The sequence below is a fragment of the Anomaloglossus baeobatrachus genome, chromosome 6 (assembly GCF_048569485.1).
Source record: "Anomaloglossus baeobatrachus isolate aAnoBae1 chromosome 6, aAnoBae1.hap1, whole genome shotgun sequence".
NCBI lineage: Eukaryota > Metazoa > Chordata > Amphibia > Anura > Aromobatidae > Anomaloglossus > Anomaloglossus baeobatrachus.
Window position 1 is genome coordinate 82,110,980 of NC_134358.1, and position 18,569 is coordinate 82,129,548.

Consider the following 18,569-nt stretch of genomic DNA (forward strand, 5'->3'; position numbering starts at 1 on the left):
TCCTGTCTAGGGACGTTGACTTCCCATCCCATTGGCGAAGAATGTCCTATAGAAGTGGACGCAGATGAAACTGCGCGAAAAGGACTGCCTCTGCATGAGGCGTCTTAAGGGGTGTGACTGGCCTTGAAGGAGAGACTGCACCCCCGTCTGTAGTGAACGCTGTATGTCCAGCGGGAGCTGCATTATCGCTGAGAGAGTGTGAAGCTCCATGCCAAGATATGTCAGCGATTGGGTCGGTGTCAGATTTAACTTTGAAAAGTTTATGATCCACCCGAAACTCTGGAGAGTCTCCAGCGCCACGTTCAGGCTGTGTTGGCATGCCTCTTGAGAGGGTGCCTTGACAAGTAGATCGTCCAAGTAAGGGATCACAGAGTGACCCTGAGAGTGTAGGACTACTCCCACTGCTGCCATGAACTTGTGAAAAGCCGTGGGGCTGTCGCCAGACCGAAGGGCAGGGCTACGAACTGAAGATGCTCGTCTTCAATAACGAATCGTAGCCAACACCGGTGCTCTGGAGCAATCGGCACGTGGAGATAAGCATCCTGATGTCTATTGACGCTAGGAAATCTCCTTGAGACATTGAGGCAATGACGGAGCGGAGGGATTCCATCCGGAACCGCCTGGTTTTCACGTGCTTGTTGAGCAGGTTTAGGTCCAAAACGGAACGGAAGAGCCGTCGTTTTTTGGTACCACAACCGGATTGGAGTAAAAACCGTATCTTGTTCCTGAGGAGGAACAGGGATTACCACTCCTTCTGCCTGCAGAAGAGCATCGGCTCGGTCGGGAGGTGAGGAAGTTCTGAAAATCTAGTCGGAGGACGAGAACAGAACTCTATCCTGTACACGTGAGACAAAATGTCTCTCACCCACCGGTCTTTGACCTGTGGCAGCTAAATGTCGCCAAGCGGGAGAGTCTGCCACCGACCGCGGATGCGGAGAGAGAGAGCTGAACGTCATGAGGAAACCGCCTTGGTAGCGGTTCCTCCGGCTGCCTTCCTTGGGCGTGATTGAGCCTGCCAGGAATTTGCGCCTCTCTGAGCTTTTTGAGTCCTTTTGGACGAGGACAATTGGGACCTGCCCGAGCCTGGGAAGGACCGAAACCTCGACTGTCCCTTCCTCTGTTGTTTGATCTGGGCTGGTGTAAGGAAGAGTCCTTACCCTTGGACTGTTTAAGGATTTCATCCAATCGCTCACCAGTCTGTCACCAGATAATGGCAAACTGGTTAAGCACTTTTTTGGAAGCAGAATCTGCTTTCCAGTCCCTCAACCACAAGGCTCTGCGTATAACCACGGAGTTGGCGGACGCCACTGACGTACGGCTCGTAGAGTGCAGGACAGCATTAATAGCGTAAGTCGCAATGCAGACATTGCGAGGTTAAGGACGCCATCTGCGGCACAGATGTACATGTGACAGTGTCCACGTGCGCAAGACCAGCTGAAAAAGCTTGGAATGCCCATACGGCTGCGAATGCCGGAGCAACCGACACGCCGAGAGCTTCATAGACAGAATTCAACCAGAGGACCATCTGTCTGTCAATGGCATCTTTAAGTGAAGTCCCATCTTCCACTGCAACTATGGATCTAGCCGCAAGCCTGGAGATTGGGGGATCCACCTTTGGACACTGGGTCCAGCGCTTGACCACGTCAGGGAGAAAAAAGGATAACGTGTATCCTTAATACGATTGGAGAACGCTTATCTGGATAAGTGTGGTGTTTCCGGATTGCTTCTCTGAAGTCAGAGTGGCCAGAAAAGTACTCAATATACGCTTGAGATACTGAAAAGGGATTTCTCCTGCTGTGAAGCTGACTCCTCCACCAGAGGAGCTGAGGCAGAAATATCCAACATTCCATTGATGGACGCTAGAAGATCATTCACTATGGCGTCACCATCCGGTGTATCCGGATTGAGAGCGGTCTCAGGATCAGAGTCCTGATCAGCTACGTCTGCCTCATCATACAGAGAGTCCTGCTGGGACCCTAACCAGTGATGAAGCCGAGTGCCGCTCCCAGCGAGCTCGCTTAGACTGTCTGGGACTGTCGTCCGTGTCAGAGCCTGCGCCCTGGGATGCATGGGACCCCCCCGGAGCACTGATTTGTTCCAAATGAGGGCGGCCAGGGAGCATTGTATCAACATTGCCCATGGTCCGTCTGGACTGCAAAGTCTCTAAGATGTTAGTCACAGTCACAGACCTATCAGCCGAAACTGCAACTCCGTCCCTGTCCCTGGACAGGGTTCACAGGTGGTTCCTTTGGCCACCTCTAGCAGAGATCCCGGCTGACCAAGTGCTACAGGGGAGCATTGCACACAATGGGGACAGTGGAACCTGCCGTGTGGAACAGTATCACATGCAGTACAAGCAGCATAGAAAGCCTGTGCCTTGGCACCCTTGCTTTTTTGCTGCTGTTGTCTAGCCATCTAGAAGCATATAGCCAAGAATAGCGACCGTACAGTGCAATGTATAGCATACAAGCAGAAAGTACAAATGAACACTTCAGCACATGCAGTACAAGCAGCATAGAAAGCCTGTGCCTTAGCACCCTTGCTTTTTTGCTGCTGTTGTCCAGCCATCTAGGAGTATATAGCAAAGAATAGCGACCGTACAGTGCAGTGTATAGCATACCAGCATAAAGTACAAATGAACACTTCAGCACATGCAATACAAGCAGCCTAGACAGCCTGTGCCTTAGCACCCTTGCTGTTTGCTGCTGTAGTCTAGCCATCTAGGCATAAAGTACAAATGGCATTAGTGGGGTCAGCACTTCAGGTGCTGCTTACCGCCCGCACAAAGGCGGGTGTGTGGTCGCCCGAATCCAGTGACTGGTTGCCCAGAGCTTGTCTCCCTTCTCCAGCCCAGACCGCGTGCAGGAATGGCTGCCGGCGTCTTGTGAAGAGGGGCGGGCCGTGGGCGTGCCCCAGACAAGAGCGGGAAACTGGCGTCCCACTGTGTCCAGTGAAGGGGGCTGGAGAATGCAAAGCAGACTCCAGCTCTCGGCGCTGACTGTCTGTACAGCGTCCCGCCCCTCCCCTGACTGGCAGGGCTGGGGGCGGGAACGAAGCGAAAACTAGGCCGCAAAGCCGGGGACTCGAGTAATAAGCGCGGCCGTCCTATGTGCACGGCCAGCGCGGAAGTCCCCGGCGCACCACAAGTCCCAGCCGCGCCACAGTGTAAAACACCCCGCAGCGGCCGGCGCGGCAGTTTCTAACACATAAATTCACTCAGCTAAGCTGCAGTGAATAATAGCACAAGCGCTCCGCGCTGTTGTCCCCGGCGCACTAGCACTCCCAGCAATGCTGGTGTGTGTGTGCGCGATGTGTACGGGGACACAGAGTACCTTAATGTAGCAGGGCCCTGTCCCTGACGATACCCAGCTCCATATCCAGCAGGATCTCCGGGTCTGTGGATGGAGCCCGGTCTCAGTGCCTGGAGACCGGTAAGATCCCACTTCACCCAGAGCCCCGAGGGGGGATGGGGAAGGAAAACAGCATGTGGGCTCCAGCCTCCGTACCCGCAATGGGTACCTCAACCTTAACAAACACCCGACAAAAGTGGGGTGAGAAGGGAGCATGCTGGGGGCCCCATATGGGCCCACTTTTCTTCCAACCGACATAGTCAGCAGCTGCTGCTGACTAAAAACAGTGGAGCTATGCGTGGATGTCTGACCTCCTTCGCACAAAGCATGAAAACTGAAGCAGCCCGTGATCCACGGGGGGTGTATATGCAGAAGGGGAGGGGCCTTACACTTTTTAGTGTAATACTTTGTGTGGCCTCCGGAGGCAGTAGCTATACACCCAATCGTCTGGGTCTCCCAATGGAGCGCCGAAGAAAGCTCGGTGTTTCTGGACTGTATCTCTGAAGTCGGAGTGATCAAGAAATGCACTCCGTGCTCGTTTAGGAAACCTAAAATGGAATTTCTCCTGCTGAGAAGCTGACTCCTCAATCTGAGGAGTTGGAGGAGAAAGATCTAACACCTGATTGATGGACGCTATAAGGTCATTTACTATGGCGTCCCCTTCAGGTGTATCAAGGTTGAGAGCGGCGTCAGAATCAGAGCCCTGATCTGCCACCTCCGCTTCATCCTCCAGAGAGTCCTCATGCTGAGACCCTGAACACTGATGAAGTCGAGGGAAGCTCCCGGCGAGCCCGCTTAGCTGGCCTGGGACTGCGGTCCGTGTCATAGTCCTCACCGTGGGAGCTATGAGTCGCCCCAGGAGCACTTTGCTGCTCCAACCTAGGGGGGCCTGGGGACAATGATTCAACAGTGCCCGGGATCTGTGTTACTAGTCTGGACTGCAAAGCCTCTAGAATCTTAGCAGACCATCTATCCATAGACTCAAAGTTTGTCAGCAAATACTGCAAACTCTGTCCCTGTCACCTGGACGGTGGCAGCCGATTGTTCCACCTGGGCCGAGGGTCCCACTAGTGGCAAAGGCTCCGGCTGAGTGAGTGTCACAGGGGCCGAGCATTGCGCACAATGAGGATAGGTGGAACCTGCAGGTAGCATAGCCGCACATGAGGTACAGGTTGCAAAGTAAACCTGTGCCCTGGCACCCTTGCTTTTTTCGGACGACATGCTGTTGTCTCCTTTTAGAGCAATCAGAGAGGGTATATAGCCAAGGCAACAGTGCGGCCGTACAGAGTAAATGTATACAAAATATGGATATAAATATACACTTCTGCACCCAGGGGAGCAAGCACCTCGTAACAGGTGCTGCTTACCGACCGCCCTCAGCGTTTGTGTGACCACCAGATTCCCTGCCTGGGCTCCCAGCGCTGTTGGTGCTCGTCTGCGTCAGCCGTGCTGCTAGTAATGGCTGCTAGCGTTCTGTGAGGAAGAGGGAGCCGTGGGCGTGCACTAAAAAGTGCGGGAATCTGGTGCCCCACTGTGCACAGTGAGGGGGGAGGAGGATACAAAGTATGCTCCTGCCCTCAGCGCTGACGTTCCGTGCAGCGTCCCGCCCTTACTCCTGACTGGCAGGCCCAGGGGCGGGAATATGCGGCACTAGGCCGCAAAACCCGGGGACTCGAGTTATAAGCGCGGCCGGCAAACAAGCGCGGCCAGCGCGGTAGTCCCGGCGCACCAACACACCCAGCAGCTGCTGCAGCGTGTATCAAACAGGCGCTCTATGCGCCGTCCCCAAGGGGACACAGAGTACCTCAGAGTAGCAGGGCCATGTCCCTGACGATACCCGGGCTCCTGTCCAGCAGATTCCCCCAGGGGCTGCGGAGGGAGCGCGGTCCCAGTGCCTGGAGACCGTTTAGGATCCCACTTCACCCAGAGCCCTGTAAGGGATGGGGAAGGAAAACGGCATGTGGCTCCTGCCTGTGTACCCGCAATGGGTACCTCAACCTTAACAGCACCGCCGACTCATAGTGGGGTGAGAAGGGAGCATGCCGGGAGCCCTGTAATGGGCCCTCTTTTCTTCCATCCGATATAGTCAGCAGCTGCTGCCGACTAACTTGGAGCTTGCGTGCATGTGTGCCTCCTTCATCACAAAGCATAAAAACTGATGGGCCCGTGATGCACGGGAGGGTGTATAGCAGAGGGGAGGGGTTACACTTTTTAAAGTGTAATACTTTGTGTGGCCTCCGGAGGCAGAAGCTATACACCCAATTGTCTGGGTCTCCCAATGGAGCGACAAAGAAACTGCAAAAAAAGTGTGATCGCACAATAGTTTTGGGATATTTTATTCACCGTTTACTATATGGTAAAACTGCTGTGTTGTGATGCCTGAGGTCGGTGCGAGTTTCTAGACACTACACATGTATAGATTTACTGGTATCTAAGGGGGTTAAAAAAAAATCACAAGTTTGTCCAATAAAAGTAGAGTACGCTTTGCGTTATTTTCCGAAACCCGTAGCGTTCTCATTTTTTGGGATCTATGGCTCAGTGACGTCTTATTTTTTGCATCTTGAGCTGACGTTTCTAATGGTACCATTCAGCGCCTTTGATTTGATCGCCTGTTATTGCATTTTGCACAACTTGCGGCGACCAAAAAGAAGGGAATTTTGTTTACTTACCGTAAATTCCTTTTCTTCTAGCTCCTATTGGGAGACCCAAGACAATTGGGTGTATAGCTTCTGCCTCCGGAGGCCACACAAAGTATTACACTTTAAAAAGTGTAACCCCTCCCCTCTGCCTATACACCCTCCCGTGGACCACGGGCTCCTCAGTTTTGGTGCAAAAGCAGGAAGGAGGAAACTTATAAATTGGTCTAGGGTAAATGCAATCCGAAGGATGTTCGGAGAACTGAAAACCATGAACCAAAAGAAGAATTCAACATGAACAACATGTGTACACAAAAGAACAACCAGCCCGAAGGGTACAGGGGGCAGGTGCTGGGTCCCAAAAGGAGCTAGAAGAAAAGGAATTTACGGTAAGTAAACAAAATTCCCTTTTTCTTTGTCGCTCCATTGGGAGACCCAGACAATTGGGACGTCCAAGAGCAGTCCCTGGGTGGGTAAAAGAATACCTCAATAAAAAGAGCCGAAACGGCCCCCTCTTACAGGTGGGCAACCGCCGCCTGAAGGACTCGCCTACCTAGACTGGCGTCTGCCGAAGCATAGGTATGCACTTGATAGTGTTTCGTGAAAGTGTGCAGACTAGACCAGGTAGCCGCCTGACACACCTGCTGAGCCGTAGCCCGGTGCCGCAATGCCCAGGACGCACCCATGGCTCTGGTAGAATGGGCTTTCAGCCCCAAAGGAAGCGGAAGCCCAGAAGAACGGTAGGCTTCGAGAATCGGTTCCTTGATCCACCGAGCCAAGGTTGACTTGGAAGCCTGCGAACCCTTACGCTGGCCAGCGACAAGGACAAAGAGCGCATCTGAACGACGCAGGGGCGCCGTGCGAGACACGTAGAGTCGGAGTGCTCTCACCAGATCCAAAGAGTGCAAATCCTTTTCACATTGGTGAATTGGATTAGGGCAAAATGAAGGCAAGGAGATATCCTGATTGAGATGAAAAGGAGATACCACCTTAGGGAGAAAATCCGGGACCGGACGCAGAACCACCTTATCCTGGTGAAACACCAGGAAGGGGGCTTTGCATGACAGCGCTGCAAGCTCAGACACTCTCCGGAGTGATGTAACTGCCACTAGAAAGGCCACCTTCTGTGAAAGACGTGATAAAGAGACATCCCGCAGCGGCTCGAAAGGTGGTTTCTGAAGAGCCGTTAGCACCCTGTTAAGGTCCCAGGGTTCCAGCGGACGCTTGTAAGGTGGGACTATGTGGCAAACTCCCTGCAGGAACGTGCGGACCTGCGGAAGCCTGGCTAGGCGCTTTTGAAAAAATACGGAGAGCGCCGATACTTGGCCCTTGAGAGAGAGCCGAGTGACAAACCCTCGTCCATTCCGGATTGAAGGAATGAAAGAAAAGTGGGTAAGGCAAACGGCCATGGAGGAAAACCGTTATCAGAGCACCAGGATAAGAAGATTTGCCAAGACCTGTAAAAGATATTGGCGGACGTTGGCTTCCTGGCCTGTCTCATGGTGGCAATGACATCCTGAGACAACCCTGAAGACGCTATGAGCCAGGACTCAATGGCCACACAGTCAGGTTGAGGGCCACAGAATTCAGATGGAAAAACGGGCCTTGTGACAGCAAGTCTGGGCGGTCTGGAAGCGCCCACAGTTGACCCACCGTGAGATGCCACAGATCCGGGTACCACGACCGCCTCGGGCAGTCTGGAGCGACGAGAATGGCGCGATGGCAGTCGGACCTGATCTTGCGTAACACTCTGGGCAGCATCGCCAGAGGGGGAAACACATAAGGCAGTCGAAACTGCGACCAATCCTGAAGTAACGCGTCCGCCGCCAGAGCTCTGTGATCCTGAGACCGTGCCATGAATGCCGGGACTTTGTTGTTGTGCTGTGACGCCATGAGATCGACGTCCGGCGTTCCCCAGCGGCGACAGATCTCTCGAAACACTTCTGGGTGCAGAGACCATTCCCCCGCATCCATGCCCTGACGACTGAGAAAATCTGCTTCCCAGTTTTCTACGCCCAGGATGTGAACTGCGGAGATGGTGGAGGCTGTGGCTTCCACCCACTGCAGAATCCGCCGGACTTCCTGGAAGGCTTGACGACTGCGAGTGCCGCCTTGGTGGTTGATTTATGCGACGGCAGTGGCGTTGTCCGACTGGATACGGATCTGCCTGCCCTCCAGCCACCGATGGAAAGCCAATAGGGCTAGATACACTGCCCTTATCTCCAGAACATTGATCTGAAGGGAAGACTATCGGAGTCCAGGTTCCCTGAGCCCTGTGGTGGAGAAAAACCGCTCCCCACCCTGACAGGCTCGCGTCCGTGGTGACCACAGCCCAGGTTGGGGGTAGGAAGGATTTTCCCTGCGATAGAGAATTGGGAAGGAGCCACCACTGAAGTGACGTCTTGGTTGCAAGGGAAAGAGACGTTCCTGTAAGGCTGTGTTGACACGCCACCCGAGAAGGGGCCCTGACTAGGAGATCGTCTAAGTAGGGAATCACCGAGTGGCCCTGAGAGTGTAGGACCGCCACAACGGATGCCATGACTTTGGTGAAAACCCGTGGGGCTGTCGCCAGTCCGAAAGGCAATGCCACGAACTGAAGGTGTTTGTCCCCGATGGCGAAACGCAAGAAGCGTTGATGTTTGGGTGCGATAGACACGTGGAGATAAGCATCCTTGATGTCGATCGATGCTAGGAAGTCTCCTTGTGACATCGAGGCGATGACCGAGCGGAGAGATTCCATCCGAAACCGTCTGGTTCTCACATGTCTGTTGAGTAGCTTGAGGTCCAGAACGGGACGGAATGATCCGTCCTTTTTTGGCACCACGAACAAGTTGGAGTAAAAGCCGCGACCACGTTCCTGAAGGGGAACGGGGATCACAACTCCTGTCTTCAGAGCGTCCACTGCCTGAAAAAGTGCGTCGGCCTGAGCGGGGGGCGGAGAGGTTCTGAAGAAACGAGCCGCAGGACGAGAGCTGAACTCTATCCTGTAACCGTGAGACAGAATGTCTCTCACCCATCGGTCTTGAACATGTGGCCACCAGGCGTCGCCAAAGCGGGAGAGCCTGCCACCGACCGAGGATGCGGCTAGGGGATGCCGAGAGTCATGAGGAGGCCGCCTTGGAGGCAGTGCCTCCTGCGGCCTTTTGGGGGCGTGACTTGGACCGCCACGCATAGGAGTTCCTCTGGCCTTTCTCCGGCCTGCTGGACGAAGAGGATTGGGGCTTGGCGGAGGGACGAAAGGACCGAAACCTCGATTGTATTTTCCGTTGCTGAGGTCTCTTAGGTTTGGATTGGGGTAAGGAGGAGTCCTTTCCCTTGGATTCCTTAATAATCTCATCCAATCGTTCGCCAAACAAGCGGTCGCCAGAAAACGGCAAACCGGTTAAGAACCTCTTGGAGGCCGAGTCTGCCTTCCATTCGCGCAGCCACATGGCCCTGCGGACTGCCACAGAGTTAGCGGATGGCACAGCTGTACGGCTAGCAGAGTCTAGGACTGTGTTCATGGCGTAGGAAGAAAAAGCTGACGCTTGAGAAGTCAAAGACGCAACTTGCGGAGCAGAATTACGTGTGACAGCATTAATCTCAGCCAGACAAGCTGAGATAGCTTGGAGTGCCCACACGGCTGCAAAGGCCGGGGCAAAAGACGCGCCCGTGGCCTCATAGATGGACTTCACCAGGAGCTCTATCTGCCTGTCAGTGGCATCCTTTAGCGATGAGCCATCTGCAACCGATACCACAGATCTAGCCGCCAATCTAGAGACTGGAGGATCCACCTTGGGACATTGAGCCCAACCCTTAACGACATCAGAGGGGAAGGGGTAACGCGTGTCAGTTAGGCGCTTCTGGACAGCGTCTCTGAAGTTAGAGTGATCGAAAAACGCACTACGTGTACGTTTGGGGAACCGAAACTGGTGTTTCTCCTGCTGAGACGCCGACTCCTCTACATTAGGAGGCGGGGGAGAGAGATCCAACACCTGGTTGATGGACGAGATAAGATCATTCACTAAGGCGTCCCCTTCAGGTGTATCAAGGTTAAGGGCGACGTCAGGGTCAGAGCCCTGAGCTGCGACGTCCGCCTCGTCCTCCAGAGAGTCCTCAAGCTGGGAACCCGAGCAGCGTGAAGAAGTCGGGGAAGATTCCCAGCGAGCCCGCTTAGCCTGTCTAGGACTGTGGTCCGGGCAGGAGTCCTCCACGTGAGACCTAGGGCCCAACCTGGGAGCGCGCTGCGGCGCGGACCGAGGGGGGCCTGGAGGCGACGATCCAACAGGGGCCGGGGCCTGTGTAAGGACCGGTCTGGACTGCAAAGCTTCTAGCAGCTTGGCAGACCATTTGTCCATAGACTGAGCCATGGATTGTGAAAGTGACTCAGAGTTTCTCAGCAAAAGAGGCGAACTCTGTCCCTGCCGCCTGGACAGGGGGAGCAGGGGGGTCCACATGAGCCGAGGGGCCCACTAGTGACCGAGGCTCCGGCTGAGCAAGCGAACCAGGGGTCGAGCATTGCTCACAGTGAGGGTAGGTGGAACCCGCAGGTAACATAGCCCCACAAGAGGTACAGGCCGCAAAAAAAACCCTGTGCCTTAGCAGCTTTGCTCCTTGTGCACGACATGCTGTTGTCTCCTAGGAGAATGATCACTTAGGGTATATGGGCAAAAAAGGGTATACAGCCCGACCGAACAGAAATATATATATATAAATACGTATCTATTCCGGCACCCTAGGGGGACCAGCACCGGGTGACCGGTGTGGCTTACCGACCGCTAACAAGCGGAGTGTGTGTCCTCCAGATTCCCTGCCTTAGGCCCCCCGGAGCTGCAGAGCTGTTCACTGAGAATCCTCCACCGGCAGAATGCCAAAAAATGGCTGCCGGAGCTCTCAGGGGAGGAGTGGAGCCGTGGGCGGCCCCAGGAAAGTGCGGGAATCTGGGGTCCCCACAGTGATCAGTGAGGGGGGAGGAAACATGCAGGATGCTCCAGCCCTCACATCCGACGTCAGGTCGGCAGTCCCGCCCTTACCCCTGACAGGCAGGCCCGGGGGCGGGATTTTTGCGACTAGGCCGCGATGAAGCCGGGGACTAAATTTGAGACCGCGCCCGACAAGCAGTCACGGTCGGCGCGGAAGTCCGCCGGCCTTCTCAATTCAGCAGCTGCCGCAGCGTCCGGGAAGAAGGTGCGCTCCCTGCACAGTCCCCAATGGGGACACAGAGTACCTTTGAGTTGTAGGGCCCGGTCCCTGAGGTTGAATAGACTCCGGTCCGGCAGATTCCCACAGGGGCTGCGGAGGGAGCACGGTCCCAGTAAATGGATGACCGCTCAGGATCCCACTTCTCCCAGAGCCGCTAAGGGATGGTGAAGGAGACTGCATGAGGCTCCGGCCTTTGTACCCGCAATGGGTACCTCAACCTTAACAACACCGCCGACGTAGTGGGGTGAGAAGGGAACATGCCGGGGGCCCCGTGGGGGCCCTCTTTTCTTCCAACCGATATAACTAATATGAGAATGCATGAGTGGATGTGTGCCTCCTTCCACACAAAGCATAAAACAACTGAGGAGCCCGTGGTCCACGGGAGGGTGTATAGGCAGAGGGGAGGGGTTACACTTTTTAAAGTGTAATACTTTGTGTGGCCTCCGGAGGCAGAAGTTATACACCCAATTGTCTGGGTCTCCCAATGGAGCGACAAAAACGCAATTTTGGCGTTTGCAATTTTTTTTGCCGCTACGCAGTTTACCAGATTAATTGATTTTACATTGATAGATCAGGCGTTTCTGAACGCGGCGATAGCAAATGTGTATATTTTTTATTTTTGTAACCCTTTAATTTTCAATGGGGTGATTTGATCTTTTAGTTTTTTTATTTTTAAAACTTTTTTTCACTTAATCCATATAGCCCCCTAGGGGGACTAGTAAAATAAACAATCCGATCGCTCTGCCCTATTTTCTGATCACAGCTACAGAGCTGAGAACTGCAGATACGCTGCTTTACTCAATGCCGGAAGTATGCCGGCACTGACAGAAAGTGACTCATGTTAGCTACAGGCATCATGACATGACCCTATGCTACCATGGCAACCACTGAAAGTCATGTGATTACACACGTGACTTCCGGTGGGGGCGGCAGTAAGAAAGTAATGGCCACGCGCATATTCATCTCGCTGCCAGAGTTCGGCAGCGAGATGTAAGGGGTTAAAAGTTGCAGGTGGAAGTGATTCCACCCGTAACTTGCAGGCACACGTCAGCTGTTAAAAACAGCTAATATGTGCGCGGATCGCTGTGACCTGCCCACAGCAGGGGGCGGGGATTAACCTCACATGATCCACGATGGATATATCAGTCATGGGTCGTGAAGGGGCTAAGCTGAGTATTGCCATTAATTCTAGAAGTTTTTCCCCCTTCAGGGTATGTGCACACGTTTAGCATTTGGTTGCAGAAATTTCTGCACCATTTTTGCATCTCTTGACAGGAAAAATGTAGCACCAACGTGTTTTTTCAAGGGCACATGAGAAAAAAAAAAACTAATGCAGAATCTGTGGAACTGCACAAATTAAAGAAGACATTCAGTGAAAGGTGCGCTTTAAAGCAGATCTGTCACCAGGTTTCATAAAAATAGATCCTAGGCCTGATGAGGCTGATGTACTTAGAAACCAGTGTCAGAATGGCTGTACAACCCTGTTAAGATTAACATTTTTAACTTCAACTACTACGACTTCGGAAATCATGTTTGTATAGTTGGGACAAAAAAGTTAGTCAAATGTACAAGGATTTGTATTTTTAAAGCAATTACACCAGCCTCATCAGGGCAGAGAACAGTATGCATTTGTATTTTGAAATGTACTGACAGATCCGCTTAAGAGTGAAGTCTGCATCATTGCAAAGCTATTCAGCTAGAGGTGAGGACTTGCAATGAGAAATTACGCCACTTCCCGAGAGGCTCAGACACAGGAAGTGTCATTTGCCCAATACATTCTAAATTTATTGCCTATTTTTTAAAAGATGTTACCAAGACATTGGAGCAGAGAGGTATAAAGACATCCTTAAAAAAATGCTTTGAACTCAACCCCTTTGGTAAAGATCCTAAAAATTAGCAATAACTAAAAAAAAAAAAAGGTCCTTCAATGGAAGTGTATGGCAGATTGAGAAAAACAAAAGGTATTCTCCAGATTATAAACCACACTACCCCCCCACAATTGAATTGTAATCTGAGGTATTCAGGACTCTTCCACTGGAGCTTGCAGTGTTGTGATCCACAATATGGAGGAAGCCAATCCTCCCCGAAACCAAATCTCACAACTGACTTTGCAAAAACAAATCTGAGTCGTGTAACTTTCAACAAAACACATGTTTAAATGCATGCGAGGAATTCTTACCGTCGGCCGGCTGCTGGAAGTTGACATAAGCGTAGCCAAGAGATCGACGGGTGATCATGTCTCTGCATACTCTGATGGACAAAATGGGACCAGCGGGACTGAACTTTTCATACAGCATAGCTTCTGTGACATCAGGGTGGAGGTCCCCAACATACAGGGATGCCATAGGATAGCTGGGAGCACTTGGATTCATGTTTTTAGTTGTTTTAAGGTTTAACTGGAGGAAAAAAATAAAATATACAATTAAGTCTCAACATTTTAGATCCATAATTTACAGAATAGGCACATGAAGTGGTCTCATTGGGTTCAGTCACAGCATCAGGCTACAAAACATAGAAGTGCATATTGGGACTAAGGTATTTATCATCTACACAGCTGGGATCCAACATTAATCACTAGAAAGGGGTCAAAGTCCTGCGCAGGTCCTCACCGCACAAGGCTGGTGTTCAGACAAGTGACAGGTGATGCGCACTTTATGCACTTAAGACTACTTTCACGCTTGCGTTGGACGGCTTCCGTAGCATTGCGTTGTGTGACGGATGCGTTGCATATAGTGGCACAACGGATGCTACGAATCGTACAAAACAACGGAAAGCTTTTTTTTTCTTTACAGTTTTACCGGCAGCAGACTATTGTGAACGATCAGCTGATCACTCAATAGCCGGCAGCCGGGCACTCAGCTGAACGTTCGGCCACCGAGAGACAAAATAAAGTTTGTGATTTAAAAAATAAAAAAAAATTAAAAAAAAGCATGTGCAGTGAAATCCTACGGATTGCGCTGCTCATAAAAAGTCACATGCTGCGTTTCTTCCACCCGACGCAGCGTCAAAATAACGACGCTGCGTCGTCCAGCGGATGCAACGCTGACACTTGTGTTAGTGCGTCGTCCATACAAGTCTATGGAGAATAGCGCAGTGCGTTAACGGACTGCGCTATTCTCCATAGTGACGGACTCCACTGAACGCAAGTGTGAAAGTACCCTAAGCTAGAAAACGACGGTTTTGCTGCACAAATCTTGGCCGTGCAGAACACAGGCATTTGCACTATTGCTTCTCATAGTCCGCACTGTAACTTTATAAACTGCCTCCTAAGTTGTACAGTCCAGTTTCCTACAGGAATCAGGGGAAATAAAATGAGAGGTTGAATGTCTTATTACAGAATAGGCTCTTAATATAATGGACATTAATCATTAACTTAAACGCCTTTACGTCTTCACTGAAGGTGATTTATGGACAGGATTCACCTCGTGAGGCGTAATCCCTCCCTCCAGTGATATCACACGACAAGCATGTAGATTATGTGGAAGCACGCAGCTTACACCCAACACGGAAATTCATCTACACTAACAAAAAAAACGCACATGCCTTGTTTGGTATAAATGGAGCATAATAAAAAACTACAAACTCAAGTCAGAGATTCTGCATCCGACAGCAAAGCACAGAAACCGTAACCATACGCTGCCGTGTGTGGGATGTATTGCGGCTTTCTCAGCCCCGTCAGCAAATAGTGACAACAGGTTTAGCCCCGTCATATACTAATCATTATCTGGGAATACCAGGAGACATCTTGGGACCAGTAACAGACTTGTGATAAGTGTCGAATCTTCAGATCCACAGCAGATAAAATAGAATATCTTCAGCTCTGTCACAGTTGGTGCCATCTTGTCTCCTTGGCCCAGCACATGCTTACCATAGGAGACAGAGGCTACAAAACCAGAACTCCCAGCATGTACTGAGCGAGAGGCTGAGGGCAGTAGTTGTGCAGAAACCACCAGCTCAAGACCACAAAGCTAGAAGACATGAAGCAAGACTAGTGCTCTCCTGTAGACATCACCTCAGGAGCAGAATGTGTCCATAGCCGAGCAGCACAGCAGCACCAGGACGCAGATTACAGGGGTGGATGTGACCGGACGGCTGAGGACTCAGTCTACAACAAATATTTTCTGTGTAATATTCAGTATAATGGATGGAGTCCCTGCACTGCTCCGGCAGAGGTCCATTACCTGTGCCCACCTCACATGATCAGTCTAAAATCTGCCCATGGTGCACAGCTTCATTTTGTCTGAACCAGGCCTAAAAAGGGCATTAAGAGAAAACTGGGTGACCTGCCATCACTTGATGGATGTTTGGGAAGAAACTGGCCATATGCCCCAATATTATGGCCCCATGATGTCAGTCACTAGGAGGAAGCCATGACCAAAACACGTGCCATAGCAGTGACTCACCTAGCACCAGCTGGGAGTATACAAGTGTCACACACCCCCTCGGGCTGGGGACCCCCACCACCATGTGATACACACCGGGTCGGGGACCCCCACGTGACACACACACACACCGGGTCGGGGACCCCCACGTGACACACACACACACCGGGTCGGGGACCCCCACGTGACACACACACACACCGGGTCGGGGACCCCCACGTGACACACACACACACCGGGTCGGGGACCCCCACGTGACACACACACACACCGGGTCGGGGACCCCCACGTGACACACACACACACCGGGTCGGGGACCCCCACGTGACACACACACACCGGGTCGGGGACCCCCACGTGACACACACACACCAGGTCGGGGACCCCCACGTGACACACACACACCGGGTCGGGGACCCCCACGTGACACACACACACCGGGTCGGGGACCCCCACGTGACACACACACACCGGGTCGGGGACCCCCACGTGACACACACACACCGGGTCGGGGACCCCCACGTGACACACACACACCGGGTCGGGGACCCCCACGTGACACACACACACCGGGTCGGGGACCCCCACGTGACACACACACACCGGGTCGGGGACCCCCACGTGACACACACACACCGGGTCGGGGACCCCCACGTGACACACACCGGGTCGGGGACCCCCACGTGACACACCGGGTCGGGGACCCCCACCATCATTTGATACACCGGGTTAGGGACCCCCACATTACACACACACACACACACACACACACACACACACAGTCAGGGCCCCCCCACGTGACACACACCGGGTCAGAGACCCCCTGCGCCATGTGACACCGGGTAAGGGACCCCCACCCCATATGACACACACACACCAGGTCGGAGACCCCCACCCCACGTGACATACATATACCCCGGGTCGGGTACCCCCACGTGACATACATACACCCCGGGTCGGGGACCCTTACCCCATTATGACACACACACGATCACGGACCCCCTGCAGTCGCACCAGTAGCCCCGCTTTCCGGGTAGTCAGCAGGGCCGGCAGGACACGTGCACACCGGCGGAGGCCGGCAGACCGGGGACCGCAGGCGGTGTCCCCCAGGCCGGCACGCACGGGCCCCCTCCGGCACGAGGCCCGGTCCCCCCGCTCACCGGTTTCGCAGTGACGGCAGTGTCCTCGGCGCTCTCCTCGGTCGGGCAGCAGCTTTTTCTCTTCACTTCTCGTTACTTATTCCGTTTTTTTTTTCTTTTGTATTTTTTTTCCTCTAGCTTTAAAATCGTTGAGAGCTGGCGGCGGCGGGAACGTCTTCTCTTGTTAAAATCAACAGAAAATAAAACGTGAGGGGAAAAGAGGAGCTCGGGGGATTTTTCTGGGTTTTTTTGAAGGGATTTTGTGCTTTTTTTTTATTTTTTATATTTTTTTAATAATAAGAAATGTGTGCCGAGGCCAGGCTCCGGAGCACACACTCACACACAGCACTAACAGCCGGGGTAGAGGGGAAAAGGCCGCAGCCCGTCGGCGCGCTATTTATACGGGCGCATGGACGTACGGCGTGCTCTGACGCTCGTGACGTCAGCATTTCCGCCCATAACTCGTGACTTGGGAAAAGAGGCGTGGTTACTAAAACTACGTGAGCAGTTTCTGAACTGGGCGCCATTTTATCGGATGACGACGACTGGTTTGAAAGGAGGAGAGATAACGACGAGAAAAGACAGCTGTTACCGGGAGACGTGTCCTATAACTCTGTGTATGAGAAGGAAATGGTCTGCTGTCAAATACCGAGGGAGCGGCGCTCTGTGGACTACAATACCCGGCATCCTCCCACGCTTGATTTGCTGAGCAGGAAGTGGCGCGGCATGCTGGGAAATGTAGTTTAAATTTTTGAAAATTGTAGGTTGTTTTTTTTTCTTTTTACCACGTGTGCAGCACATGGTCACAGAGCCTCAGTGCAGACCTTACAGGGAGTTCACACATGTTTCTACCTGTTCCTCATACTTGTCATCACATTTTATGCTTTTTTTTTTTTTTCCAGGAGCCTCCTTGTCTTTATGGGAGAGACTGATTAAAAGCCCAGCGGCGCGGTCTTTAGTCCACATTCACACAGTCTTCTGATTGGACGGCACCTGATTTGGGGCAGATGCCCTAAGACCGAGAAAACTCTTGCAGCATGCTGCGGGTGGGATCCGATCCGCTTTCACTCACAGCCATACAAGACTATGGGGACGAGGGAAATGTCGCACTGCACTCGGATGACACTGGAGTGCAGTGCAACAATCGCATCAGCTGATAATGGAGGAAATAGGGAAATTAATCCCTCCCTCTCCTCCGCAGCTGTGATCGGGTCACAGTGGCATGACACTCAGCTTACACTTGCAGCACTACGGGAGCTAGCTATCGCATCTGATGCACTCGTATCGGATGCCATTCGCTCGTGTGGCCCCAGCCTACTAGAAAAACTCCCACTATATCTGAATATAAAGGGGACGCAGGCTCAATAATGAGGGAGGTGGTTCCCAGGCCAGGGAGGGGAGTTAGCCAATGCGTTTCGCCCACTGGCTGCAATCGCTTGTACAGACCACCGACTCCGCCGTTTCCAGGCTTTAGTGTTTGTGCAAGCGGCAGAGAGTACGGCGTCTCAGAGAGCTGCACCCCGGATCATGACCATGGATTATTTCCTTGTTTTATGACGTGTTTTGAGATTTAATTCAAAGACCCTTATTAAAACTCGGAAATACATTTTTCAGTTTGTTTGTTTTTTTTGTTTGTTTATTTTTTAAATTGAAGTCATCCTCTGAATGTTTTTTTCGAAGCTTTAAAATCTACTTTGTTTCAGTGAAAATAAGCCCTACTCCAAATATAAGCCCTAGCAGAAATTTTCGGTGTAAGGCTGGGTTCACACATAGCGACAACGACGTCGCTGTTACGTCACCATTTTCTGTTACGATACGTTACCATATGTTACGTCACCATTTTCACCTACAGCCGAAGCAGCGATCATAACATCGCTACAT

The 18,569-nt window shown here is 52.4% G+C and overlaps 1 protein-coding gene across 1 annotated transcript in view; it reads right to left on the minus strand.

The window, feature by feature from the left end:
• Nucleotides 1-17,068, minus strand: part of PABPC1 (poly(A) binding protein cytoplasmic 1) — a 92,551-nt gene extending 75,483 nt beyond the window's left edge. Inside the window, exons 1-2 of the mRNA XM_075353068.1 lie at nucleotides 16,710-17,068; nucleotides 13,347-13,563 (exon numbers count right to left, since the gene is read on the minus strand). Of these exons, the coding sequence (XP_075209183.1) occupies nucleotides 13,347-13,539 (193 nt within the window). The 5' untranslated portion in view covers nucleotides 13,540-13,563; nucleotides 16,710-17,068. The remainder of the gene's footprint in view (nucleotides 1-13,346; nucleotides 13,564-16,709) is intronic.
• Between the last annotated feature and the right edge of the window lie 1,501 nt (nucleotides 17,069-18,569).